A 27,477-nucleotide genomic window follows, 5' to 3' on the forward strand; every position below is an offset into this window, starting at 1 on the left:
TTACATAAATATTGACTAAAGCGACTTTCTACTATATTAATTTTTAGATGCAACAACCTTTCTTTATAAAAAGTATTTTCACAGAAGTGAAGGTGGAGTGATTAACAAGTGTTTTTGGTAATAAAGTTTGGAGGAAGGCCTCTCAGATGTTCACCAAATGTCTTTTTACTAGGTCAGCGACCACCTGTCTCTTGTCTGAGGTGAGAAATGGTAAAGCTAAGTTTTAACAAGGGAAAGAGGTCAAGGATGACGAGGAAGGGGTGTAAGACTGGAAGGCTGATCGTGGCCCACAAAGAAAATGTGCATTTTTAAGGGGTGGTAACAATTACCTTGAGATTAACGAATGGAAAAGCTCAGAAGTTTAATTTGATTTACTGTACCCGGTTATTGTTAAGGCCAACTGCAGACTACTAGTGGTTTCATAAAACATTTCTTGGAGGTAACTTACCAGCATTAGGGCAGGGTGGAAGTTTCCTGAGAAAGGCCGAGATAACCTGGACCACCAAAGGTGGTCAAATGTCCACCAAAGGTGGTCAAATGTCCAACAAAACCCGCTTTCCCCCGCTCCCAGCAGGTACAAGTATCGCTCTGTCTAGGAGCCGGCTAGTAGGTTGCAACCAGAGCCACGCCCCTCCCGGCGACCAGCTCGGCACTGCGTCACTTCCGACCCTTGGCGGGGCGCATCCGGTTCAAGCTGAACCTCTAGCTCTCGAGTCTGGTTGAGGTGTCGCGAGCTGTCCGCTTTCTCCATTCGCGGTGTAACCAAGCCGCAGTGTCCACCAGTTAGAAGTGACCTCCACTGTCCCAAGCAGAGAAAAGCGAGGAGACCTAAAAGCGGCTGGACGCCGGGCTGGGCCTCTGCGATACGGGCTGGAGACTTTGTTCCTACGCTTGCTGCTGTCTGTGGGAACCCGGTGCCAGCACTGAGGAGTCTTCAGAGGACGGCAACCCCCTTCCCCGGCTTCCTTGCCCGCCCTGCAGGGGAGGGCGGAAGATGCCGGTGAAGAAGAAGAGAAAATCCTCTGGGGTGGCAGCGGCAGTAGCGGACGACGGAGGCCTCAAAAAGTGTAAAATATCCAGGTACCTCCTTCCCCCACCCTTCAGTTTTTCCAACTTTTCTGTACGGCTAGAGGAGGAGGCAGACGGCGGGCGTCCCCGAGGCTCGAGCTGGAGAGAGGTGGCTACCCCGCACCCCCATAAATCTACGTGGTAGGCACAGAACCGCGCGGGTGCCCTGCGCCGGACTCCACCTCGTGTTCGGTGCGTGTGCTTTCTGGCGCCTGTGGAGGGACAAGCCCAGCCGCCTGGCGGGGGAGTCTACGTGCCCTGGAGGGTGGGGAAACGGGAACCCGTACGTAAATCGCGCTCTTTCCCCTACCCCTACTCCCTTAACCCCTCCTCCGCCTTCTCTCCGCACAGATCTGCGAAAGGGTCACTTTCAGAATTTCTTTGTAGAGTGAAGAAAGGAGCAGAACGTGAGATATCTTGACCTTACAGCCTCCATGGGAGATAGAAAAGAAAGCTCCGCGTGTTGCAGTTGGCCTCCAAATGTAGTAGCCTAACCCGAAGGGTCCCAGCAGGTGTTTTAAATCGCAGGAGCCCCCCTTTTTGGAAATACAGTGCCTCTGGCTGCGCCACGTCCCTATGTGCCGAATTGGGAAGGCCCTCCATGCGTATTATTTTCTTCCTAGTATTCAGGATGCTAATTGCTCTCAATATAAATATTAATAATTGAGAGCTGTTGTACTCTGTCCTCTTGGAGAAAAAGAAAACAAAGCAGAGCTGTAGATAGAGCTCTTTGATCCCATTGTAGCATGTCACTGAGGCATCACAGCAATCATTGTATGCTGCAGAAAATTACTGCAATTTGGGTGTGAGAAGTGGATTTTTGAAATCTCTTTATGGAGTGCCCTTGGACGATTGTATCTGTGGTTGGCACTTGGTGTGACAACTTCAGATGCTACCTTTAAAAGAAGACTGTAGCCAGCGTTATAAAGGGGAAATAATGCTAGAACTTCCTTAGAGATTTGTTTAAAATGTGAGGTAGGTAATTTATTTAGTCTGCATCTTCCTTTTTGTAATTGATCCAGGTCCTCCCTCCCCCATCATTATGCTGTTTAGGAATAAATATATTTCTAGAATTTGACATGGTTACTCCATTAGCTCAAAATTTTATGGAACATGCAGATTAGTTTTGTATTCTAGATACCTTAAGCATGTAATGTATCAAAATTATTTAAATTAAACACTTTAAACTAGCTGAGCAGTCCTTAGAATCAGGTGATGCTTTGCTCTGTCAACTTAAACTTTTAAATATGGTACCTGTATTTTACATCACATTACTCAATAGCAGAAGTTATAGCATTTCTGTGTTATTGTGGTATAATGTAACTATTTGAGCTCCTGGAGAAAAGATTCTCTGAAGTTCATAATATTCTAAAGGCAGTTTATGAACTTCCCAGCTTTAAATGACTGTGGAAAAGATAAGTAGAATTGGATTAAATAGCTTGGCCCAGTTATTTGTACTAATGTTAACTTTTAGAATTTCTGTTGTTTTTTAATTGGTGGAATTTAATTATACCCTTAGGTCTTGAATCATCCTTCATCTTTAAATATCTATTTAATCTTGGTAGATGATAAAAACTCTGAATATGTACTTTTATTTTGAAATATAGATTATCAAAATAAACTTTGTAAAATTTTGTTTTCAAATGTATATCTATTACATACAGGTATAAATTACATGTAATTCAGAAGAATCCTGATAAAGATTTATGCTTTCCCAATTACCAGTCCAGCATTAAGACCAATAGGTTGGATTCTGTGTGGTCTTTCGAAATCTGGAGAAATAATTTTTGTAATTTGACAGCAAAGTAGAATTTGGCTTTTGTTCGCCACAGCTTTTTATGTATAGACTACTGTATCAAATTGCAAATACTTAACTCCACTTTTTCCCCCCGAAACTCCAGCTGCTAAATAAATAATGAAAATTTGGTTTAGTTCGAATGGACATATAGTTCATATTGAACTTAGCTTTTCACTAAAAGTTGAGACGATAAATTCTTAGGCATTTGTGTGTTTTCTAAGCTATTGCAGATCCCAACCCCCTGCTAGACTAATAAGTGGAGAGGAACATTTTTCAAGCAAGAAGTGCCTGGCTTGGTTTTATGAGTATGCAGGTAATGAAAATAATATAAGAAGATATCAGTCACATGCTTTAAAACCTTTTTTTTGGTTTGTTTATTTAACAAATTATTTATTTCAGGCCTGCTATGTGTTAGTGCTATGCACTGGGATCAGGGTCAAGACTGAGGATTGTGGGTAGGCTAAGAATTTGGTGCCCTTTTGGGCTTGGTCTTTAAATATATAATTCAGAATCTATTTAGTGAGAGGGGTGAAACTCATTTACTATTAATACAGTTTGTAAACAGATTCACTTTTTGGTTTACGTTTATTGGCTAAAGTAGAGTTGGTATTCTGGAAAACATATAGTATGTGATAAAACACATTTTATATTATAGAGAGTTCTTATTTTTCTTTTCAATATTCTTTTGAAAGTTTTTGTACCAGGAACTGACATTTTCTGAAACTTTTAGGAGACATAGTAAAAGATTTAAAACTCAGGCATATAATCGCACAACACCCCCTTTAAGTGTTGCTATTTAGGCATTGAGTTCTCTGAGAGATGTAATAATAAATGAAAAATAGAATGATAGTAATACAATGCGATAAAAGTTGTATTAGGAAGATACACTATGAAATTTCTTAGGAGGACTGTGTATCCCAACCTTGAAAGAATCAGGGGAAGCTTCTTGAAGAAGCTAACAAACTAAACCCTGTAAGTGGTAGATGTAAGTAAAGCTTTTGGCCTAGGGTGAGGTGAAAATCTAAGGCAGGAATGAAGCTGAAGTGTTAGGCAAGTAATAGGAAACAGAGCACTTGTTTCCCATTTATTACTAACTTTTTCATAAGCATATCTGAAATTTTCCATTAGAATGTTTTTGGTCTTTTGAAATTATTGATTTTAAAGCTCTTTGTTCTCGCCTTGTTTCCTTCCTCTTACCGACCTCTCTGTGTTTCCCCTCTTATCATAATCATTCTCAGTGTTTGTTTAAAATAAAACAGTGTATATGCAGTCATTGTATTCTATGTAGTGTAATCAAGTTAAGGTTTCACGTGTACTCTGAACTTGAGATGTAAGTTTAGGCTAACTGTAAACTGTTGGGATCCCAAAAGTATAATTTAAAAATTGTTTAGTAACAGAACAGATTCTTTCTAGACCAGAAAAACTGCTGTTACTGGCATCCCAAGACAACTACTAACCTGAATTTAAATGAAGGGAATTCATTTTATTACTGACCTCCATTTAAAATGTTGACCCATTATTCAAAATGCCAGTTTTATTGTTATGCATGATATAAAATCAAAAGGTCACTCATGTTATTTTACTTAAAAAGATTACTAGATATCATAAAATTAGTCTTTTTCTTTTTTCCATTTATGCATACTTGTTTAACTTCTTAGGGACTTTCTTGGGTAGCATAAGAATATAATTAGTTAAACATTTGTTTCCTATACTAGCATTTTTGTAATAGCCAGCATAATAATTGCTATCTTATTTTTAAAATTATGCTAATTATATAACTTTTTCCTAATGACCATTTTGTTAAGTAGGCAGTGTTATCCCTATCCCTGTTGTGTAGATGAGACAATTGATGCTTAGATTAAATTTGCTTAACACACATATAAAACACTTAGCACAGTACATAGTATATAATCAGAACTCAATAACTGTTAGCTAATATTAAAAGAGTAATAGTATTACAGCATCAGATTTACTGGTTGTGTACTGTTTCAAAATTACCAGTATAGCACCTGTATAGCTCATGTTGAAGGTGCTGTGTCATTCATGTAGATTAGTTTATTTCCTGGTTATCTACTATGGCTGGCATGGTTTTAGGCTCTGCAGTCATAACTGGGAACATTTCTTTCTATTTATTAAAAATCAGTCGTCTGATTTTTTTTTTTTAGTTTTAAAATATTTTACCACTAACCTTGTTAATATAATAATAGGTCATATGTGATAAGCCTGATGGTTTTGTCCTTTCACAAGACCTCTCATCTTGACTGATACTTAAATTAGCAAAAATTCAGTGATGTTCTGGGCCTATTACTGAACAAAAGCATAGAAAATGAAAATAAAGTACCCAGCTGGTAAACTAAATCATTTTCATAGCTTCTTAAATTGATTGGAAACCCGGTTTTGGTCTGAAAGTTAGAAAATTCAGCTCCCTGGGAGTAGTTTTATTGGAAAAGTATGTTTTAAGAAGAATAATTAACATTATGCAACCTGGGAAAAGAACATTGGTAATGACCCTGTTTTAGGTTTAAATCTGTTAATATTTGCATTACTTTGGGAAAGCCACTAAACATTTACACAAAGGTCTTATATGTATGTTATATATTCTAGTATAACATAATTTAACTTGATTCTATTCTAATTTTAATCACTAATCTCACAGTATCTAGGGAGGCTTTATTTCATACAAGTAACTCATATTTCTGGACATAACTTTTCATCTTTCTCTTCTAATTACTAATGATGGCAGCTTCAAGAGCAAGCCAGCTTTCTTGTTGCATAGAAAAATTTAGAATATATTTCTATTGTGCCCTAACAAAAAAACCCTTTGTTTTCTTCTAATAAATTTATCTGATGTTTACTTTCATCGAAACCACATATAAGGATGCATATTCAGATATATTTTTAACAGCTTTATTGTATTTATGTGCTTTTTAAATTACTTAACACATTCTCATTAAAAAAAAAATCCTCTGGGTATATAGTAGGAATTGAAGGCTTTCTATAATTGTCATGCCCCTTCATCTTCTAACACCTCACTGCGTAAATAAGTGCAGTAATTATTTATACCAAAAAATTTTAAAAAGGGTTTTGGTTCAGACCGCATTATCTTAGCAGTCTGTGTCTCTTTGGAAACTGCAAGAGTATGGTGGCCACGTACTGGCTGGCTACATTCTTCTTTTAAGAAAAACCTAAGGACATTAACTTCATGCTGCTCTTGTGAACTAATGGTGGTGATGTAAAATGCAACCTGAGCAGCCTTGGTTTAGTCTAGAATTTATAAAGCTGGAGTAGTTTTAGTCCTTAAGAAAGGAAAACAAGTTTCTCTTGGCTAGTTCAACAATAATATTTAAAAACTGTTTTTAAAGCCAAATGTGGTAAGCATATTTCTATCACATTTCATATTGATTTAATCTTTTTAAATTGAAATACAAATTAGTTTCAGTTGTACAGCATAATGATTCAATATATGTGTATATTGCAAACTGATCACAAAATAATTCTAGTTAATATCCATCACATAGTTATAAAAATTTTTTCTTTATGATGAGAACTTATAAAATCTACATTTTTAATGACTTTCAAGTATACAATACAGTATTATTAACTGTAGTTACTATCCTATGCAGTACATCCCAGGACTTATTTTATAACTGGAAGCTTGTACCTTTGACCACCTTCACCCATGTTCCCTATCCTGCACTCTTTCCTCTGGCAACCACCAATCTGTTCTCTGTATTTGTCAGTTCGGTTTTGGGGTTTGTGTGTGTGTGTGTGTGTGTGTGTGTGTGTTTAATGTATATATAGTTCACATATAAGTTCATCAATCATATGGTATTTATCTTTTTCTCTCTGACTTACTTCACGTAGCATAATGCCCTCATGGTCCATCCATGTTGTCACAAATTTGTTTTAATCTTACCCAGTCACAAAAAAGACCTAACAATAATGTAATTACTATATTTTGGGAATCTGATAACACAAAAATATGAGAATTGATGTATTGATTTATATTTAGTATTACTAAAAGAAAAATTAAAAAGTTAATTTTTGGACAAATAATAGACAAGCTAATTGAAGGATTAAACTTTTGTTTCTACATTTAAGTGACGTAACTGATGCACTGTCTGCTTGAGATGCAGGATAATAAGAAAAATACCTTATTCTAGAATTGAAAGTAGTTATTTCCTAGGTCACTATTTTAATAATATGTATTATCTTTTTATTAAAGTATTTTATTTGGGTATATTTCAAAAGGGTAATGGATAGCCTTCTGTTTCAGTAATTAAACAGATATTCTCTGATTATTATCTTAAATTGTGGCTTGGTAGTGGCACATTCTAATAGACTAAGAAGCTTAAAGCCTTCTTATGTTTCTATATGTTTATGCATTGCCAAAATTTTTCTGTACAGAAGGCTCTCAATAAATATTTTATAATGGATATTAATGCTACTTCATTTTTTATTTTCTTTTATTTTGCAATGTATTTAAAGAACATTTCAAAATTTTTAAATTTTAATCTGTAGTAAAAATATATACTTTATCAAAAATATGTCAAAATTGAAATTCAGTTATTTGTGGAATTGTTATGGTATATTCACAGACGCCTTTAGCACAGTGGCTTATGTTTTATGTTGATACTAAATTACAACAATAAGAAATATAAATTATTTTTGTCTTTGAAGGTCCTGATGAAGTTGTAGGGCCAGAAGGAATGGAAAAATTTTGTGAAGACATTGGTGTTGAACCTGAAAATGTATGTTTTATTTCTAAGTAGAATGGGATAGAGGTGGGATATGGCATATTCATAAATTTCTAAAAATTGGGACACTTTCAATTTTATATGAAGATTTTGTGTCTTCATGTTTATTATTGTAGATTTTTATTCAGGATATTTTAAATCAATTTAAATTGGGCACGAGTTTTCTTTCTTGATGCAAATGTCATTTGTAGTAGAGTGAGGGTGATTTCTATATTCAGAAACTGTTCAAACTTTTTACTTTTAAGAAATTGGTCCATCTAAATTTCTTTATAGTTAATAATTCCAAAGATTGTACTCTAATATTTGAAAGAAGGAAATAGTTGTATAAAAATGCTCTCCGTGATAAATATAGACATGATTATCTCTATGCTGACTTTCCCCCTATCCTTTATGTTCTGTTCTTTCCAGATTATTATGTTAGTTTTAGCGTGGAAATTGGAGGCTGAAAGCATGGGATTTTTTACCAAGGAAGAATGGTTAAAGGGAATGACTTCATTACAGTAAGATATTTTTTTAAAAAACAAATTTGATGGGCTATTTGAAGATCTTAATTGATACTTTGTGCTTTGTAATTTTCAGGAGTAAGGTTTCATTTTATATAATCAAATTTGTGTGATCTATTACATTAGGATTGACAAAATTGTATTTTGGTTTGGCAAATGGAAGTTACCCAGTTTTTCATATTGTCTAAGAAAGAACCTCAGTTCAGCCCTATTAAAATTTATTGACTCTTGGTGGATGAATTAGAGGTCCATGATGAAAGTGATTTACTCACAGGTTGTTTGAGCAATAAAGGATTTTCTTCTCTGAATATAGAATTCTGCTATATAAGGAGTTTGTTCTTTGGGCATTGCTGAACTCTGGAGCTTCCTCTCTCCTCTTCAATTTTATACTTGATCTAAAAATGAAATTTGAAGATAAGAGTTGTATGGCACTTTATTTAATTCTTTTTTGCCAAATTAATCTCATAAAGAACAAAACTAATGCTGTGTGGCTCCTCTGCAACTTTTAGCTATTTTACAGTAGTTTTAGGATTCTGCCTTTATATACATTCATAAGCTATAGAATTGCTTCTTTATAAAAATAATTTGATTAAGGCTTAGTTTCAGAATCAGCAATATATGTGGTAATTTTGTATCATGCTTCTAATGTTCATGCAGGAGGTTACTAATTATCAACATTCTAAAATAGAGGAATCATTGATTATATTTTTGGTCCCAAAGCTGGAGATTTATTAGTCATGTTTCCCTGTTCCGATTATGCTTTTATTAATGCATTTAACTATTTTTTACTCCTTGTTTGCCCATCTTTAAATTTTGAAGTACGTGAATATTTGTAAGTGTTCATAAAAATCTTAAATTTTTCTATTTGAATTTTTAGTGTCTAATGCTTTGTAATTCTCCAATTTAACCAGCATTAATATACAGATTATATTTAGGTAAAAACCTTGCTCATGTAACCAAATAAAATCAATCCTCTTTCTTCCATTATGTATAGGTGAGATTCAGAGAGGTAAAGAAAATATTTGCTAAAGTTTACATAGCTCCTTTATGGCAGAGCTGGGACCTGAATTTAAATTTCACGATTACCATTCTATCAGACTGTACTTTCATTTGTACATTCTTTTGCATAGGTGTTAGCATTCTTTATAAAATGGAAAGCCATTATTAACTTTTTAAATCATAGTATTTATATTTATAACCAAGGCTGAATTCTGTCAGTTATTAAGGTGTCCAGCTAATATTCCAGCTAACATTCTTTGTATATTTTCAAAACAAAAATTTTTTTATGTTTTTTCATAACCTGATGTAATATATATCAGCTTTGTATAACAGAAATATGTAAACAGAGTACTTCTAATATTTATTCCTGAATAATTACCAGCATGTGGCCTTGACTAACCCATGAACATACTTTTATTAGCAGATCTTTTCTATAGGCAGTTAACAAGCCATACAAAATAAAAGCAAATGTATAGCACCTAAAATTGTGTTAGAGGTTTCTGTTTCATTCATTTATTATTTCCTGTTCATCTGCCTAGAACCCTTTGTTGTATAGCTTTAAAGCTACACAAATTAGGTAAGCACACTTGACTGCAAAAATAGTTGTTTTTACCCTGTGATCTAGATTGCTATATGAAATATAGTTGGCTCTTGAACACCATAGGGGTTAGGCAGTTGAAAATCTGTGACTCCCCCAAAGCTTGATTAATAGCCTACTTTTGACTGGGAGCCTTATTGATAACTTACCCAGTTGATTAATACATATTTTGTCAGTTATATACTATATTCTTACAATAAAGCTACAGAAAAGAAGAAAAAATGGCTTTACTGTACATTACTGTATTTCTCCATACCGTACACTATGTTGTTGGTTTGTAAGATGAATTGTCTGTCCTACCTTTGTCAACTGTCTTATATGATACAAAACACTGGATCTTATGTGTATTACTTACACTAGATATCAGAAACGAAAAGATAATGGGAAAAATTCATATTTATTTACAGGTATAATAATTTATGTATTGATAACACAGAAGCAGTATTATGATTGCTTTATGGTAGCCTTGTATAATCTATGTAATTGCTTCATAGTAGTAAGTAAATCTCCAAAAATGTTTCCAACATATTTATTGAAGAAAATTTGTATCTAAGTGGACTTGCACAGTTCAAGTCCATATTTTCCAGGGTCGACTGGCTAAGTCTTATTACTTCCTGAATCTTGTAAAAGAAAAAAGAAAAAAACTTGCTAGAAATAAAATAGTTTAAAATTTAAGAGAGACAAAGCAGTCTATGTAAGTTTAAGTTTTTAAATGTATAATTGTCTAGTATATTTGGTTTTCATATAATCATGAAATATAAAACTTCACAGACTTGATTCCATTGATAGGTTTCTTATATTTTTAGAATTTAACTTAACCTGGGCATAGTTATTTGATGGTTCCTAAATTATGTGAATACAGTATAGTTATCAGCTGTTTCAAATTAATTAATTTTAACCCTTAGAAAAACTTTACTAGAGCTCTGCTAAAGAACAGAAACAGTCTGGTAGTTAAAACATATACTGTGGTCAAGGATAGTGGACTATAGTAATCATGATTAATTGAAATCTAATTGTATAATGCTTAACAATTTTTAGAATACTCTTTTTACATTCATTTATTTTAAGCCTGTTTATGCAAACTTTTCAAAACTAAATAGTCGTTCTCTTGTGTGTGAAAGAATTTATGGTTCAGTTGGTATATAATTAGACTAGAATGGCTTAGGGGAATGTAATTGCCATATTCTTTCTAAGTATTTTGCTCTTTGTAGTTTTCATCATTGTTTAATAATATTCAAAGTTCTCTTCAAATTGGGTTTAATTTAGTAGATGTTTATATTAAACACCTGTATTATGTATAAGATACTGGACCACTTACTGGTGATTTCGCCGAGGCATAAATATGGCTCATGCCCTCTAGTTACATTCTAGTAGGGCAAGGAGGGCATTACAATACTATAACCATAATTGCAGGTAGAATGTGATAAGTGCTAGATTAAAAATACCAAATACTATAAAAGCAGAACTGCTCATAAAGTTAATTTTAGCTGAATAGACAGAACCTGTTAGTTTGGCATTTGAACTGGACCTTGAAGATGATTAGGATTTTGATGGTTGAGAATATAGGAAGATACTGTTTCTGAAGAGGAAATTGTGATCAGAGCTTTGAGAAAGGAAAACATGTTTGAAGGAAATAGTCTGGTTGTTAAAATCAAATGATAAATGAAGAAAATTGATGGAATGGGTTTAAATTTCAGATAGTTGGGTAATGGTTATATTATGGATGGCTTTGGCTAACATGTTGAGAGTTTAAAGCATATGTTACAAATTTTGGGAAACCATCAGAAATTTTTGATAGTTTTCAATAGAGCAGTTGTTTTAATGTTTTAAGGTCATAGATTCTTTTGAGAACTTTATGAAAACTGTGGTCCTTATCCCCATAATTGCATATATGCTGCTTGCTATACACAAAATATTGTATATAGATCTTTTTCTCTTTGCATTTATGGATTCAATATTCCACGGATACTTGCAAATTAAGAGTGGAGAACTTTTCTCGTATCTGCTAGCTTTGGTGTTGGAAGAAGGGTGAAATACCATGATGGAGAAAACTGAGCATAGAACTTTGCAAAGTCTGTACTTGATTAAAGAGGGAAGAAGATAGCATCTGACCAGAATGGTTAGTAACTAAGCTGCCTTTCAGTAGGTTTCAAGCTGTATACCATATGGTCTCCATATTGAGCTCCGGAAATTGAGATTAAAGGTCATGGTCTAGCTTGACTTTCTTGATGGGAGTGAGGACTAGGGAACATTTATATGATTTTTTTGGTGGGTGTGGAAGAGTGAGGTATGTGGGATGCTATGGTATGTGTGGTATGTAACTATCATTCGTTGAGGGTTTTGGGTCTAACTACTCATTGCCATTGGTATGCTTTCTTTCTGCTCTCCCCCAGGATCATCATAACAATTGTAAAATGCACTCCCTCCACAATTCCAAATACCCTTCTCCCCCAGAGGTGAATTGTATTCTTCTGGTCAATAGACCTGATTCAGAGAAAGTTCTAAATTCAGAACTTTGTGAATAAAATTTTTCCTTTCACACATCACTGTCAGAGTGTACTTATTGGGACTTACTGATTAAGAAAGAGAACCTCACTTAGATCTAATACATAAGTGAGAATTTCTTTTGATGGTCTCTAATGAAGCAGAAATTTGAAAGCCTCTCAATACAAGTTACTCTGCTATCCAAAAGTAAAGCATTCCTGTGAAACCTTTTGGAAGTCAAAATGGCATAAAGTAAAGAAGCAGTTACCATTAATTTATATGGAAAAGTTTTTGAGCATTTCTAGTTCCCCTAAATAACCTACCAAGTCACACCAAATACATTTATTTATGTCGAGTTTTATGCTAAGCATTAACACTGTATGAACTCTTTTAGACTTTTCTGATACCTTAGCACATCTTCCTAAGGGTGGGTGCACAAATTAAGTCAAGATAAAGCACAAATAAGTGGTCAAGTCACATACGCACGATGGCAATCTAATACTGAGTAAGTGTAATTCCTGGGGAAGGAGCTTGGTGGCGGTGCTTGGGGTGCATGCTAGCTCTGTAAAGTATCGCTGCGAAGCAAATACTGGCTAATTCTTAAAAGCAAAAATCCCCTTTGTATTTCTTTCGGTTATTGAAAACAAATAGTACTGTGTAGGTCTTTCAGAAAAGCAAAGTGGCATAATGAAAACTTTCGAAAGGCGGGGATACCTGTGCTCAGGAAATCGATTTCCAGGTCCTAATGTTGAAATTTAAACCCATCTTCGGTTACTCTTAACTGCCGTAGCCTTAGTAGCCTGTGGAGTGCTAACATATTGTGCTTGTGTTCCCTAAAATCTGTGTGGTTTTTTGTTATTCAGGAAAATTATTTTTTGCTTTCCATGACATAATAGTTAAGTACTCATTATTTCTTTTCAGTTCAGGGGAAATATTCTTTCTAAACTTAACCAAGTTATGAGATATAGTATTCCCTCCCTTATCGCAGGTATTACGTTCCAGACCCCCCCACGAAGTAGGAACCTTACATTTATTCTACACTCTTCAACCTACATACCTTTAACAACATACGTATACAGTACCGCAAAATCCCGCAATATAGCGAAAAATATGCAATAAATAATTAAATATGATATTTTTAAAAATCCCGCGATAAAGTGAGGCTGCGATATAGCAAGGGGCTGCTGTATTGACATTAATTCTTTTGAGTTTATTTCAGGCTAGATTAAATGTAAGGATTGTGGTAGTGACTGCTTGGGTATGTCCACTGGTTTTGCTAGGTCTGTTCATTGTCTCTATGATGTTGGTTACAGATGTGGACGTTTGTGCTCCTAGTTTTTCACTCTTCAAGTATAAAACATTAATTGTAAGTTATTCTATTAGATTCATTTACTGCTTAAGATTTAGATAGATCATGAGGAATGGTATGAAATAGTTTGAAGAGAGCCACCATATTTCCTGAAAGGGAGCTTATCACACTCAGAACTGTGCTAAACATTTAACATATGTGTGCTCATTTAATCTTATGGATTGCCTATTAACATACTGTTTTTAATGAGGAAACTGAGACTGAAAAAGATTAAGTAGTTTGCCCAAAACCACTTGGCTGCAAGTGGAGAAGTTAGAATTTTAAACACTCTTTGACTTAAAAATTTGTTCTTCACTTTTATCTCTGTCTTAAGCTTATGATCACATCCTAAGTAATACCATTTCCTTATATACCTATGGAATGTAAAATACTTGGAAAAGATTGTGATTTCTTGGATTCTTACCTCCTTAGTGACTTGCCTGCTACACTTTATTCACTTTACAATTTTGTTTGAACTACAATTATTCACTAAACTTGCCGCAGGTAGGAATTTTGAAACTCCTTATAATCAGATAAATAAATTATATACTTCGTGGTTTGTTTTTGGTATTCATATTTTTATTTAACAAATATTTTTTGAATGCTTCTTTATGCCAGGCTCTGTGTTATGGTAGGAGAATGATTTTTAAACTGGTGGTAATGAGAGGAGGCATCCTTTATAGTTTTTGCCCCCCTGAATTTCAAGTCTAATAAAATTATGCTTGAGATTTTGCGTGAAAATATGAACCACATTACTAAAAAAGTGTGAAAAGCACTGCTTCAAGAAGCTACAAAGACAGTGAATCTCCTTCTTAAGATAGATCATAACAAGGAAGGGAGTACGTCTAACTAATTGATGAAAATGTAATTCTCAACTGATAACTCTGGAGATCTAGAAGACTTCATGTGCAAATTTTCAAACAGGGTTATAGTAGCATATAACCTGAGAATTTGTTTCTTTTGCATATCCTTCTGGTACAAGCTAAAACTGCATTTACACTTCCATTAAAGCTTTATTTTTCCCTTAATGAAGAATTTTTACACTAGTAGAAGCCACTTATTGAAATAGTATGAATTTTTAATAAATAATAAGAATCTTTCTTGTTTCTGCATGAAACACATTGTACATTCATCAATATGTAAGGACCTAGGCCTTACACAAAAGTTAACTTACCCAAATTTTGATTTCCGTTTTTGGCAGTATAGCAGTCTAAATGTGCAGAGACCATTTCTCATGTGAAACACTTAAATGTTGGATGAAATATTAAAACATCTTTTAAAAAGTATACCTGGACTTGACTGAAAATGAAGGCAAATAATCAGGCCATAAATGACGAGAGGTGATGATTTCATAGAGATCTATGGAACTGGCATTTTCTCTGAGGATACACCTGTTCCTAGTCAGGGTCTGGCTATGAACTTTTTGTCTTGCATGTTGAGAATAGGAGACAAATTGCACGTTCTGAGTGGATTGGAATCAGAACAGAAATTCGCACATTAGATTATTAATGCTAAACCTCCCCAGTTGATAGCTTGGTTGCTTTGGCTTGGTTTCGCGTACAGTTAGAAGAGCTTCAACTTGAGAGAATTACTAGTCAAAAGGTCTTCGTCTCACAGGTTTAGGAATGAAATTCATTATTTGTATGACACAAGTAAAGATGTATTTTAGAATTATCCCAGGTAGGTAGTAGTCCTATATGTGTAATGGAAGTAGTTCTGTATAAGAATGCATTTTTTTAAAAGTATTTTATTGATTATGTTGTTACAGTAGTTCTAGTATTTTTCCCCTTTCCTCTCCTCTGCCCAGTACCCCCCTTCCCTTCAGCAATCCCATCCCCCTTAGTTCATGTCCATGGTTGAGCATGAAAGTTTTTTGGTGTCACCCTTTCCTATATTATTCTTAACTTCCCCCTGTCTATTTTGTACCAATAGATTATGCTTCTTAATCCCTGCAGCATATCTCCATTTCTCCCCCTTTCCCCTCCCATCTGATAACCCTTCAAATGACCCCCATACCTAGGATTCTGTTCCTATTCTGGTTTGCTTTGTTGGATTTTGGTTTTATTTTTTAGATTCAGTTGTTGATAGTTGTGACTTTGTTTTCATTTTAATGTTCATAGTTTTAATCTTCTTTTTTCTTTCTTAAGTAAGTCCCTTTGACATTTCGTATAATAATGACTTGGTGGTGGTGAACTCCTTTAGCTTCACCTTGTCTGTGAAGCACTTCATCTGCCCTTCTATTCTAAAAGATACCCTTGCTGGATACAGTAGTCCTGGTTGCAGGTTGCCTTTCATCACATTGAATACTGCTTGCCAGTCCCTTCCTGCCTGCAAAGTGTCCTCTGAGAAATCAACTGATAGTCCTATAGGCACCTACCTGTAGGCAACTCTCCGCCTCTCTCTTTATCTTTCACCTTTGGCATCTCAATCATGATTCGTCCTGGTGTGGTCCCCTCTGGGTCGAGCTTGCCCGGAATCCTCCGTGCTTCCCGGACCTGTATGTCCATCTCCTTCACAAAATTTGAGAAGTTTTCCTCATTTTTTTCAATTCTTGCTTCCTTATTCTGCACTGGTTGACTGTTTTTTTCTTCCTTATGTTCCAAATCACTGATTTGAACCCCAGTTTCCTTCCCTTCACCATTGGTTTGGTGTGGATTTTCCTTTGTTTCACTTAGCATAGCCTTCACTTTTTCTCTTATGCGTTTGCCATACTCAAACATATCTGTCAAGCCTGTGAGCATCTTTATCACCAGTGTTTTGAATTCTTCGTCTCTTAGGTTGTCAATCTCCTCATCTGTTAGGTTGGCTATCTCCTTGTCACCTAGTTCTCCCACTGGAATCTTGATTTCGTTCCCGCTTTTGGGCAATACTTCTTTGTCTCCTCATTCTGACAGGCTCCTGTGTTTGTTTGCCTCCGTGTCCCAGGTAGAGCTGTCACTCCTGTGACGTTGTAAGGGGTGTATCCTTAGGGATTCATCAGTACAGGGCGGCCTGTTTCACCACGTTGTGGCGCTGTATGCGGGAGAGGGGTCCGAGAGGGAACAGTGCCGCCTGACCAGCACTTGCCCCTTTTCCAGGCACCTCTCCCACTTCTGCACCGGACTGGCACCCCTCTAGCTGTTGCCCTGGCCGTTGTTCCCAGAGTGGGTGGGCCTGCGGATGTTCTAGGACTATGAGGACCTTTTAAACAAGCGGACGCTGTTGAGCGACTGGCAGTTTCTGCCTCCACCCACTGGTCTGCACATCAGAAGCAATGAGGCTTGATTTTCCCAGGTGCTGGGACAGTGAGCTGCGAGGTCCGGTGAGGAGCTGGTAACGCTCCGCAGGTGTCCCTCCTGACTTTAAAATACCTGACTGCGCTTTCTGCCGGCCTGCTGCTGCCACCACACCGTGTCCTTTCCGCCCCTCCTACCTGTCTGGATGAATATTTCTTCTTTATATCTTTGTTTGCAGGACTTCCATGCAGTCTGATTTTCTAGAACTTCTGGTTGTTTCTAGTTTTGAGGTAGTTGTATTCCTTTTTAGTTGTGGAGGGAGATGCAGCATGTCTGTCTACGCCTCCATCTTGGCTAGAAGAATGCATTTTAATCAGAAGCCTCAATGTCTGCAGAAAAAGATTCAGTGATTATTTAACAACAATTTAAAAAAAAAATCACTGAACATTTGGGAAAAAGATCTTAAACTTCAGACAGATTCTTTTAAGATTAGTAGTTTGAATAATGACAATGTCAGTATAAAATAACTACTTTTAATGGGCTTAAAGTATGAAGAGGAATGGTCTCAGATGATCAGATATCAAATAGTTAAATTTCTAAAAGTGAATAATATGAAAGATTTAAAATTCAATGAATGAGCTACAGTAGAGATAAATATAAAGGAGGTAAGAATCAGTGACCTACAGTATCTGAGGAAAATAGGAAAGAGAGGCTGAGACAGTGGATAATTTTTTCACTGATAATTTTTGGAAGTTTTCTCTGTATGCAAGATACAAGCTCTTCATTGAATATGTGGCTTGCAAATAATTTTTCCCACCCTGTAGCTTGTGTTTTGATCCTCAAATGGCAATATTTCATCTTTTTTTGTGACTGGTTAGTATTCCATTGTATGTATGATAACACATTCTTTATCTAATCATCTACCGTATACTAAAATTGTTTTCATGTCTTTGCCACCGTGAATAATGCTGCAATGAACATAGGGATACATGCATCTTTTGGAATAAATGTTTTCAAATTTTTGTGTATCAGAAGAGGGGTGTTGGATCATATGGTAACTGTGTTCTTGAGTTTTTGAGGAACCTCCGTAGTGTTTTCCATGGTTGCTATATTAGTTTACATTCCCATGAAAAATGCAATGCATATTAGAAGTTATTATAAATTATTTTAATCAACATTTAAATAAAATTGTGGGAAATGAAGTATCAGAAAGTATATAAATATGACCACAAGTGATTGAAAAAGAACTGGAAAATCTGAATGGTCCAATAACCATTAAAAAGGTTGACTTAGTGGTTAAAAGGCTTCTTCCCCCAATGAAAAGGCTCAGGTGGTTTTTCACCAGAATTTAGACAAATGCTATTTCCAGTGTTCAGTAAACTTTTTCGAAAGAAAGGATAATATTTATTTTATTTTTCTGAGGCTTATGTTACAAGTTCGTTATCAAAACTAGCAGGTAGAGTGTGATAGAATGAAATTTACAAGCCAGTCTCCCTTAGGAACATAGCAAAAAAAATCTAGCAGTGGGTTAACTGGTAACACCATCAAATTTGGCTTACTCTAGGAATGCAAGATTTAAACAACATTAGAAATTTATTCAAAATTTTTACACCTTAATACCATAATAAGTTGCCACACATCACATTATTGATTTGGAATAGTGAAAATCTTAGTTAAAACTGAAAATGCAGGGTGTCTGTACTACATGATGAGTACTAAAATTCAATTTTGAGTGAAATAAATGTGGATCACAGTAGATGGCAGAACTAATTTGATTGAAGGGAGTCAGATTGTGTAACAGAGATGACAAAATGTGAGGTTTTGATGAGTAATATTTAGTGAAAACATTGGAACAGCATTTCAGGTGGAGGACAGGTAATATGTACTAAAGCAATCGTTCTGGCATTTGGGTATGGTGATGTATAACTATAGCACCGTAAAGATATTGGGACCTGGCAGGAGATGCGACAGGATATTTGGGCCAATTGTGAAAGGCTTTGTCTACTTTGCTTCTTGCTATTAGTGGAATATGTCAACCCAGTGAGAGAGTCAGTAAAGATTTTGAGCATTCCATTTATTTAGCTTCTTGTATTTAATGTCTTATCTTTAGAAGTAACATGTATAATTTATTTGCATTCTTTTGCCATATATAAGTAACTTATTTGAAGTCAGGTGCTGCCACTGATTTTCATTAACTTTTTTGTTCACTAAAAATATAGGAATCTGAATTTATGACTGAACCACTAATATAATGTAATAATTTCCTCAGTGCAATATCTTAAACTTTTAAAACTACCCATTGCTTATCTCTCACCAAGCTAGTGACTAAGAACTTTCCAATAAAATTTGTGACAGAGGCCTGATTAATTTCATTTGTTCTATCATTTGCTAACTTTATGTGGTAAAAAGCACATTTTAATACATCTCTTTTTAAGAGACATTTTTAACTTATTGGAGTTTTAGATTGAGTTTTTTTGTTGTTTTTTTTTTTTTTAAGAATAGTGGCATGAACTTTTAATTGGTTTCTTGGGTTTTTGTTTTTGTTTTTATTTTTCTCTTTTATTGCATTAGTATATATAAGGCAACAGGTTTGTTGCACTGAATTTTGAATCAGAATTTAAAATCTAAACAACTATATTGCTCTCACTTTTTTTTCTTAATGCATTCCTTCAGAGTTTCTAAAGGTGCTTTTATTTAATGTTTTTGATTATGTAATCTGTTTGATTTTTAAATTTAAGGTGTGACTGCACAGAAAAGTTACAGAACAAATTTGACTTTTTGCGCTCACATTTGAATGATATTTCTTCGTTTAAGAATATCTACAGATATGCCTTTGATTTTGCAAGGGTAAGTGAAGTATCCATGTTTTGTAATGTTAATATTTTTTTAATCTTGAGGCCACACTTAGGAAAATATTTTTACTTAATATTTTAGGATAAAGATCAGAGAAGCCTAGATATTGATACTGCTAAATCTATGTTAGCTCTTCTGCTTGGGAGGACATGGCCACTGTTTTCAGTATTTTATCAGTATCTGGAGGTACGTATTTTTGTTTTTTACTTTCAAAGTGTTACTTTAAAATTTAATCTGATTGACAATATACCTTTAATTGAGAAAAAAACAAATAGATTTTTAATACTGCGCTTCAAAAAAATCTGTTTTAGTAGAAAATTTCTTTTAAGATATGTACATACCTGCTGTCATATTTAGACACAAGTTTATGTTCAGTAATATATTCTGTACATAGTTATTTTTCATTTTTATTGACATAGTTATTATTTTTTTAAAGTTACTGTTTTTCTATTACGGTTATCCCACTTTTTCCCCCATTGATAGTTATTTTAATTCTATCTCTTGTATGCCCCCTGCCATCTGTTTTAAAAAAAAACCTTCAAGAAATAATTTTCACACAGTCTTCATACAATAGTAGTTTCTTAGGCTTTTGGCAGGAGAAAATTGATGAGAGTACACAAATCTCAAGCTTTTAAATCAGGTATCTTTGTGTTGCACAGGGTCTTAGACTGAAATCCGTGTAAGAACCAGTTATAGTAATAGAACTGTTCACTTAGACTCAATCTAAAGAATTCGAATAAAGCTTTTAATATTTGACGCCCACAAACATGAGGGTGGCTGTATGGTGTACTTAAATGTACTGCTTACTAAAAATGTATGCTGAATTTATGAAGAAAGTATTCTTTTAAAAGGTTTATCTACTATAGGCAGTGGTTGTAAAAAGATACTGTTCTTTTTTTCCATTGCTTTCTTTCATTTTCTATCTGGTTTTGTGCCCTTTAAGTTTCAGTGTCTTTTGTTTTTAATTTTTTGACTTTGTATAGTTCTCACCAGCTTTTGAATTACACACCCTTCTACTTTTCCTTTGAAAATAATCTCTAAAAAAGCTGATTGTTTATCATAGCAAGTTCTCCAGAGTATGTTGTTTAAAGCTTGTGATAGGAGACAAAGGTATGAAAAGATCTTATGTGAGTGGTTTGTGCACGTTTAAATCTTTCAGCCTAACGAAGTAGATGTTTTTAATGGATGTTATCAACCTTCCTCCTGTTAGTAGTTTTTGCAAAAATAAATATAACTGAATATAGAAATATTCATTTCTAAAAGGAACTGAGAGGACTAAATGTTTTGAAATACTTGTTATCCAGTGGAGGGTGCTTGACATACTATCTTTTTAAATCTTTAGAACACCATTTTGAATTAAACTTAATCCCCATTAGCAAATGAGGAGATGGCTTCTGTTAAGTAACTTTCCTAAGGTCACTTATTTAAGTGTCAAAAGTGAGATTTGAACCCATGCCTGTAGTCTTTCCATTGCTTCCAAGGATGCCAACTTCAAAATGTTTCTAAACAGTAAATCTCATTCAAAGAAATAACTTACTGGGAGACAGCAGAAGGGAACTTACTGGATGTAGGAAATAGTGGATCTTGATCTCATTTGTGGTCACACAAGTATATACACAGGTAAAAACTTCATTAGTACCCTGATGCTCTTGTTATTCTTCAAAAATGAAAGAAAGATAAAGGAAAAAATAAATTTGTGGCATTAAAATGTAAATGCCCCCTGAGGATTCTCTTAGATACACAAATAATTTAAAAGAGGAATAAATGTTTTAGGAATGACAAAATTACAAAATATATTATAATTAAATTTATTGAAGTCAAGCCCTAATAAATAACGCTTGTTCTATAACCCAAATATTTGTTATTATTTTCCTCAGCAATCAAAGTATCGTGTTATGAACAAAGATCAGTGGTACAATGTATTAGAATTCAGCAGAACAGTCCATGCTGATCTTAGTAACTATGATGAAGACGGTGCTTGTAAGTATGTTTCCCTATGAAAATAAAAAATTTTAAACTATTAAATGAGAATATGCATTTGTGTAACATTGCCATAAGGGATTTAAACTTTGTAACAGTAACTTTTATTATTCAATCATGTGGGAAGTGTAGGGAGGGAGGCAGGTGTAGAAGATAGGCAGAGAGCTTAGATTGAGCAATATTATAAAGTCTGTGCTGATGAATGAAATATTTTTGATTTCTTAGTAACAGCATTTTAAAGCTTAATTTAAATTATTTCTGTATCTAGAAACTAAAACTCTTCATTTCTGCCTTTCTTGGCATTTTTCTATGGAAGAAAAGTATATTCATGTATTTAAAAAATAGGAAAACAAAACATCAGCTGTAATAGAAAAAGCTTATATTAACTTGAAAGCTTTTTAAAAAACCTCACGAAACTGTACCTGTATTTTGTCATAGGATTAGTGGCTAGTTCCAAGTATTGGCTTATGTTGGACTTGCTTTCCATTTTGCTCCTATTCTAAAACTAGGTTGCTTTTCAGTTGCCATTTATTATTGTGCCTGTTTGCTGTTTATTTTACAGTCTATCAAAAGCAGGAGGAAAATAGAGACTACCACATAGTGGTTCATTTTAAGAAAAATAGGTCAGTCACATTTCTTTGTGGCAATGAGTTTTCAAACAAAATAAAACCAGAGGCATGGGTCCATAGAACAGACTTACAGATCTCAGAAGGGAGAGGGTGGGGCAGAACTGGAAGAGATTAGCCAAAGAACATATATGCTTAGCCTATGGACACAGACAACAGTGTGGTGAAGCCTTGCGGGGGAAGTGCTGGGTGAAGAGGGCAGAAATGGAGGATATCTGTAATAGTGTCAACAATAAAAATAAAATCAAATAAAATTTTTTAAAAACTACAGAGTGAGCTTGTTTAAATTGCCTGTCTGGTTGGCTTCTGTAGGTAAATGAGTTTGAGCCCCCTGAGTTATAAAAATGTCTTTAGTTCTTATATCAGGTATTTATTAGGCACTTGCTTTGTGTTTAGATTTATACTAGGTCCTGTTACTGGAACTGTGTAAGTCTCTAATATGGTTACCCTTTCAATAAGCTCGCATACTTCTTGGTGAAGTAACATAGAAATACTACATTTAACACTTTCCATATTGTTTAATAATTAAATGGCAAATTCTATGGGCAGCTGGAAAAAGGGAAAGGTTAATATTGATTTAGTTATTGGAGAGTTCATGAAACACTTAAAACTTGAGAAAGAAGTTGCTACAGATACCCATTATGCAAAAAGTCTCATATCAAAAAAAAAAGAAAGAAAGAAAAAGCTAAGACAGCACCATTAAGTAGAAGAGGGAGGGTGGAAGCACAACATGTGAAAAAGGGAAGGGTCAGTTCCTTATTGTCATCACAGAGCTCATGAGGAGTTTGTCTTACAGAGAGAAGAGGTCACTGAATTCTAACAAAGATTGTTTCTTTATTTCTAGGGCCTGTTCTTCTTGATGAATTTGTTGAATGGCAAAAAGTTCGTCAAACATCATAGCAGGAACTATTGTGAAGAAAGTGCAAACCTTTTGATTCCTATGTGTATACAAGCTAAATGAGATGATGAAGAAAGAATCCAAAGGGTGCATTTTTATTCATATGAAAGACTTCTCATAGTACTTTTTTTTTTTTTTCCAATTTTTTTAAGGGAAGTTTTCTTGTTACATGTGATGGGCCTTGTACCACACCTCTTCTGAGACTGAATGTTGCAGTTTTTGTTTTGAGTTATGTTTACTACATTTATTTCAGAACAATAAAGATTGAGATTTGTGATAAAGGCCTTAATGTGAAGATGTCCCTTGAGTGTCAGAGTGGTATTTATTTTTGTATGTTTTAATTCTTAATTCCACCATTAATTTGTGGAATTTTATTTGGCAATGTAGTCTGCTGATGGTACGGCTTAATGTCTTCATCTCTGCTCAGTTAGGAAGAATATTTATTTACCTTGACTTCTGGGACAATATTCTGAAGCAGTTAGTACATTTTTGGACATTGGAAGTGTTCCAACTTTTAGTTCTGGTTTTCTGTGAAAGCTGCCAAGGATTGATGCACATACTCTATAAGTTTAGAATTGAAAAAATGGTCCAATCATTTTGTTTTCCAACCTTTAACTAGTATTATCAATAAGCATAAATCAGCATTCCATGTATATTCTTAATGTGAATTTTTAGTTTTCTCTATTCCATCATTTTAAAAGAATCTTTTATATTTGAAAGAGCAAGGCTCATATATTAATGGTCTCAGAATCAGACAAGTCAGACAGCCTTATGAGAGAATGAAGGTCAATATTGAAGTTATATCATCATTATTGTTATTAGTGGCATATGTATCCCTTTAACTGTCATTTTGTGATTATAGGGAGTTGTGTTAAGGGCTCTTTTTCTTTTCTCCCCCTTAAAAGAACTTTAGATCTGATTTTGTGGATTTAATTAAGATATATATATATATATATAGGAAAAGAAGGCAATAGAATAAGGAACTGTGAGAGAACTCAACATAATTACACACAACTCAAGGGTACTGTTTACATTTTTACAATCACGGTATTGCTAATTATCACAGTTTCCTGACTTTTGGCAATTAAATGTTTTGAGGAAAGGACAGCTTTTTCTAATTCACATAAAAACCCTTTTTTGGACTAGCAGCAGGGTTGTTGTATGTGCATTCCTTTCAAACCATCCAATATCCCAGTTAAGAAAACTGCCCACATTTAATAGTCCAGTCACAACCTCAATAACATTTCTAGTTTCATTGTATGAGTGGAGAGAAGTAAATAGAATACTTTTCCATAAGGCTATTTCTGTTGGAATTTAAGGTGGAGGTTGATATTAAAAAATATATATTTCAGAGATAAAATGTCAGGGTTTTGTTGATTTGCTGGGTTTTTTTTGGGGGGGGGTGCTAAGATTTTGTTTATTCTTAGAGAGAGGGGAAGGCAAGGAAAAGAGATGAGATGAAGAGAAACATCACTGTGTGGTTGCCTCTCGTGTGCCTTCAATTAGGGACCTGGCCTGCAATCCAGGCATGTGCCCTGACTGGGAATTGAACCAGTGACCCTTTGGTTCAGAGGCCAGCACTCAATCCACTGGGCCACACCAGTTAGGGTGAAGGTTAATTTTTGATGGTGAATTTAATAAGTGATTTTCAGTATTGATCACTTAAGGGAGAATAGCATTTTAAAGATTTTTTATGATTTGTTTGCTTTTTGGTTGATAAGCTGGAAGAAAATTATTGCTGTTTTACTTGCCTTCTTAATGAAATTACTTTGTTAAACATTGATGTTATAGTGGAAAACAACTTTTTAAGTGTTAGAATCACTGAATTACTAGGACTGAGCATACCAACAGTGTTATGATTTAGCATTATAATTGATATTTTAATATCAACTTTATTATAAGTAAAGCATTTAGATTTGTAAACATTTGAATCTTTATAATTTGATTCTTCTCTCCAAGGCACAACTGCTGAACTTGAAGAATGTTGCCCGTTTTTGCTTAATTCCAGAACATATAATTTAAGTGAAATCTTACAAGTTGTCATTTTATAGCCTGAACTAATCGTAATGTTTTTGTCTTTGTCATCTTCACTATCTGAGTTAAAACCAACAACAACAACAACAAAAACACTTAAGACTTATATAGGTGACCTTTTAAAAAATATGAAACTACTCACTTACTTATCTAGAGATAACTTTAAGACTTTTTGAATCTGAAAACTAAAATGAAACTTAGTTTTTTCCCTTAAGTCAAGAGCCTAATCCTACCCAGGCCATGCTTGCTTTTACTCTCTTGCTCCTTGTTCTCTTAGACTCCTTAGAGTTATAACATTCACTTTGGAAGCAAAATTACTTTGCCTCATTTATCAGTCAGGATGTGTGCTTGTCTCTTCTTGTCATAACTTTCTTATTTTATATTTGAGCAGCATTTAATTTATTGGGAAACTTAAAGAGGGCGGGATTAAGGAGCCTGTGGTATAAAAAAGAAGTCTTCTAAATGTTCTGGATCTTGTTTAATTAGCTTAAAGTGAGTTTCCAGGACTCCTGTTGTAAAATTTTTAGGATTTCTTTGTAGGGGATATAATACTCAATGGTGCTTTATAATTGGAAACAACTTGCTGCTTATAAAATAGCATGCAAATGTAATAACACTACTTAAAGAAAGTAGAGTCAGGTGTTTATTCTCAGCTGTGAGAGGATGGAGGAGTTTCCCCCCTACCCCTCGGAGTTAGTAGTTTGAACAAGGCCTGGTAGTCTTAGGTAATTGCGAAGAATTCAGGTAACATAGTGTTACCTTAAACAACCATAAGAAATGGTGTATGGTTGTATGCTGAACTGTCTGTGTTACAATGTTTGTCTTCTGTTGTCTAATGATTTCTTGTTTTTTAAATGCTGCAAGTAAAATTCTTGATAAAACCATTTCGGCATTGGTAGTATTTTTGTGTATAATGTCTAGGCTTTGTTGATTTGGGTTTTATTCTACTAAAGTACTCTGGACTAGTGTTTCCTAAATTGTAATTTGAGGGCTTTCCCTGAGATTGTTAGACTGACTCAGGAGTATTTCTCCTAAGTACAAATGCCTTTTCACCATGTAAACAAAAAAATATCTTTAACAATATTTGTCATCGCTTTGTGTGGTGAGGAAAGGAAGAGAGTAGAATTTTAAGGTAACTAGAGTTCTTAAAGCATACACGCTATATTGCATGAAGTGTATTAGCAGTGAAACATTTAGTTTGAACTAAGTGTTTCTTCAACAGGATGTGTTCTTTCTACCTAATTGTTAATGTAAAAATATGAAAGTATTGGAATATATTTTGTGCTCAGCTTGAGAAGCAAATAGAATGTTGACTTAATTTTACTGCTCTCATAGAAGTGTACTTAAAACTGTTGTGATAAGAACTCATAGTCTGATAAAGTTTTTTTGGGCTGTTAAGGCTCCTATAGTCTAAAGTTTTGTAGCACATCTCTTGTGCTTACCAAATGCCTAAAGCATCATATAAATTGGGAACATTATAATCCATTTTAATGATTTAAATGCATTTGTTAGACTAAGAGAAAGGCAAAATCTCTTAATCTTATTCCTAAAAAGAATTCTTATTTTTAAAGAGGAATTCTCCCTTCTACATCTTGAGTGATATTGGAAATCATTACAAGGGAACATTTTTCAAGAAAGGCTCATTTTCTCTTCAGGAGAAAAGAGAAATAACAGCAGAATCTCATTGATTTCCTCAATAGGGAAGGCTAGTCTGAATTACTAAATATTTGGGATCATATAATTTTTTAATGAATATAGTTTTATTACTTCCATAGATATTTGGTAACAGCCAGACCAAAAAAAAAAAAGATTGCTTCTAAGACTTGGTCTTTTTGTTAACAAGACCTAGTTGCCCATAAGTAGTACTGTGGAAGCCAAAAAAAAAAAAAAAGACAGTCTTAACTTCTATGGTAAATTTATATAGCTTATAGAAAGATGAATTTCTGTCCAAGCCTTAGGTGAATTATCACTAATTCACTCTTAATTGTATAGATTGTTCTAGTGAACTTTTACGTCACTGGAGCAAATCTTTGGAGCTTTCAAAGCACAATTTATTTACCTTTTTCCAAACACCAGTCTTAATAAAAATCATAAATTTGCTCTGCCCACCCTACAGTCTTTTGTATCCTGTGTAGGTAGTACTTCCTTTTCTCCTTTCCTAGTTGATATGATTTGACTAGTTTTTTAAATTTCAAATACAAGCAAAAGTTTATTTAGAAAGACATAGATAGAAGTGAGCCAGCTGGGCTGTGACGACTCAGGAAGCAAAATAACAGAGGCAAAAGAAGGGCCTTTGGAGCTTAGGAGAAAGAAAGA

At 34.4% G+C, this 27,477-nt stretch overlaps 1 protein-coding gene across 3 annotated transcripts; it reads left to right on the top strand.

The window, feature by feature from the left end:
- Positions 1 to 685: 685 nt before the first annotated feature.
- Positions 686 to 26,045, top strand: DCUN1D5 (defective in cullin neddylation 1 domain containing 5). 3 transcript variants are annotated; one of them, XM_090265808.1, is made up of 8 exons: positions 686 to 1,080; positions 3,088 to 3,179; positions 7,547 to 7,617; positions 8,032 to 8,123; positions 19,509 to 19,617; positions 19,705 to 19,809; positions 21,501 to 21,603; positions 23,074 to 26,045. In XM_090265808.1, the coding sequence occupies exons 1-8, from the start codon at positions 995 to 997 to the stop codon at positions 23,127 to 23,129; spliced, it is 714 nt and encodes a 237-aa protein (XP_090121934.1). In that variant the 5' UTR covers positions 686 to 994; the 3' UTR covers positions 23,130 to 26,045. The 3 variants fall into 3 exon arrangements, with proteins under 3 accessions (XP_090121934.1, XP_090121936.1, XP_090121935.1); XM_090265809.1 differs by lacking the exon at positions 3,088 to 3,179 and having other exon boundaries at positions 1,017 to 1,080; XM_090265810.1 differs by lacking the exons at positions 3,088 to 3,179; positions 7,547 to 7,617; positions 8,032 to 8,123.
- The last annotated feature ends 1,432 nt before the right edge of the window (positions 26,046 to 27,477 follow it).

Source organism: Furipterus horrens, unplaced genomic scaffold (assembly GCF_987537825.1).
Source record: "Furipterus horrens unplaced genomic scaffold, mFurHor1.1.pri manual_scaffold_2, whole genome shotgun sequence".
NCBI lineage: Eukaryota > Metazoa > Chordata > Mammalia > Chiroptera > Furipteridae > Furipterus > Furipterus horrens.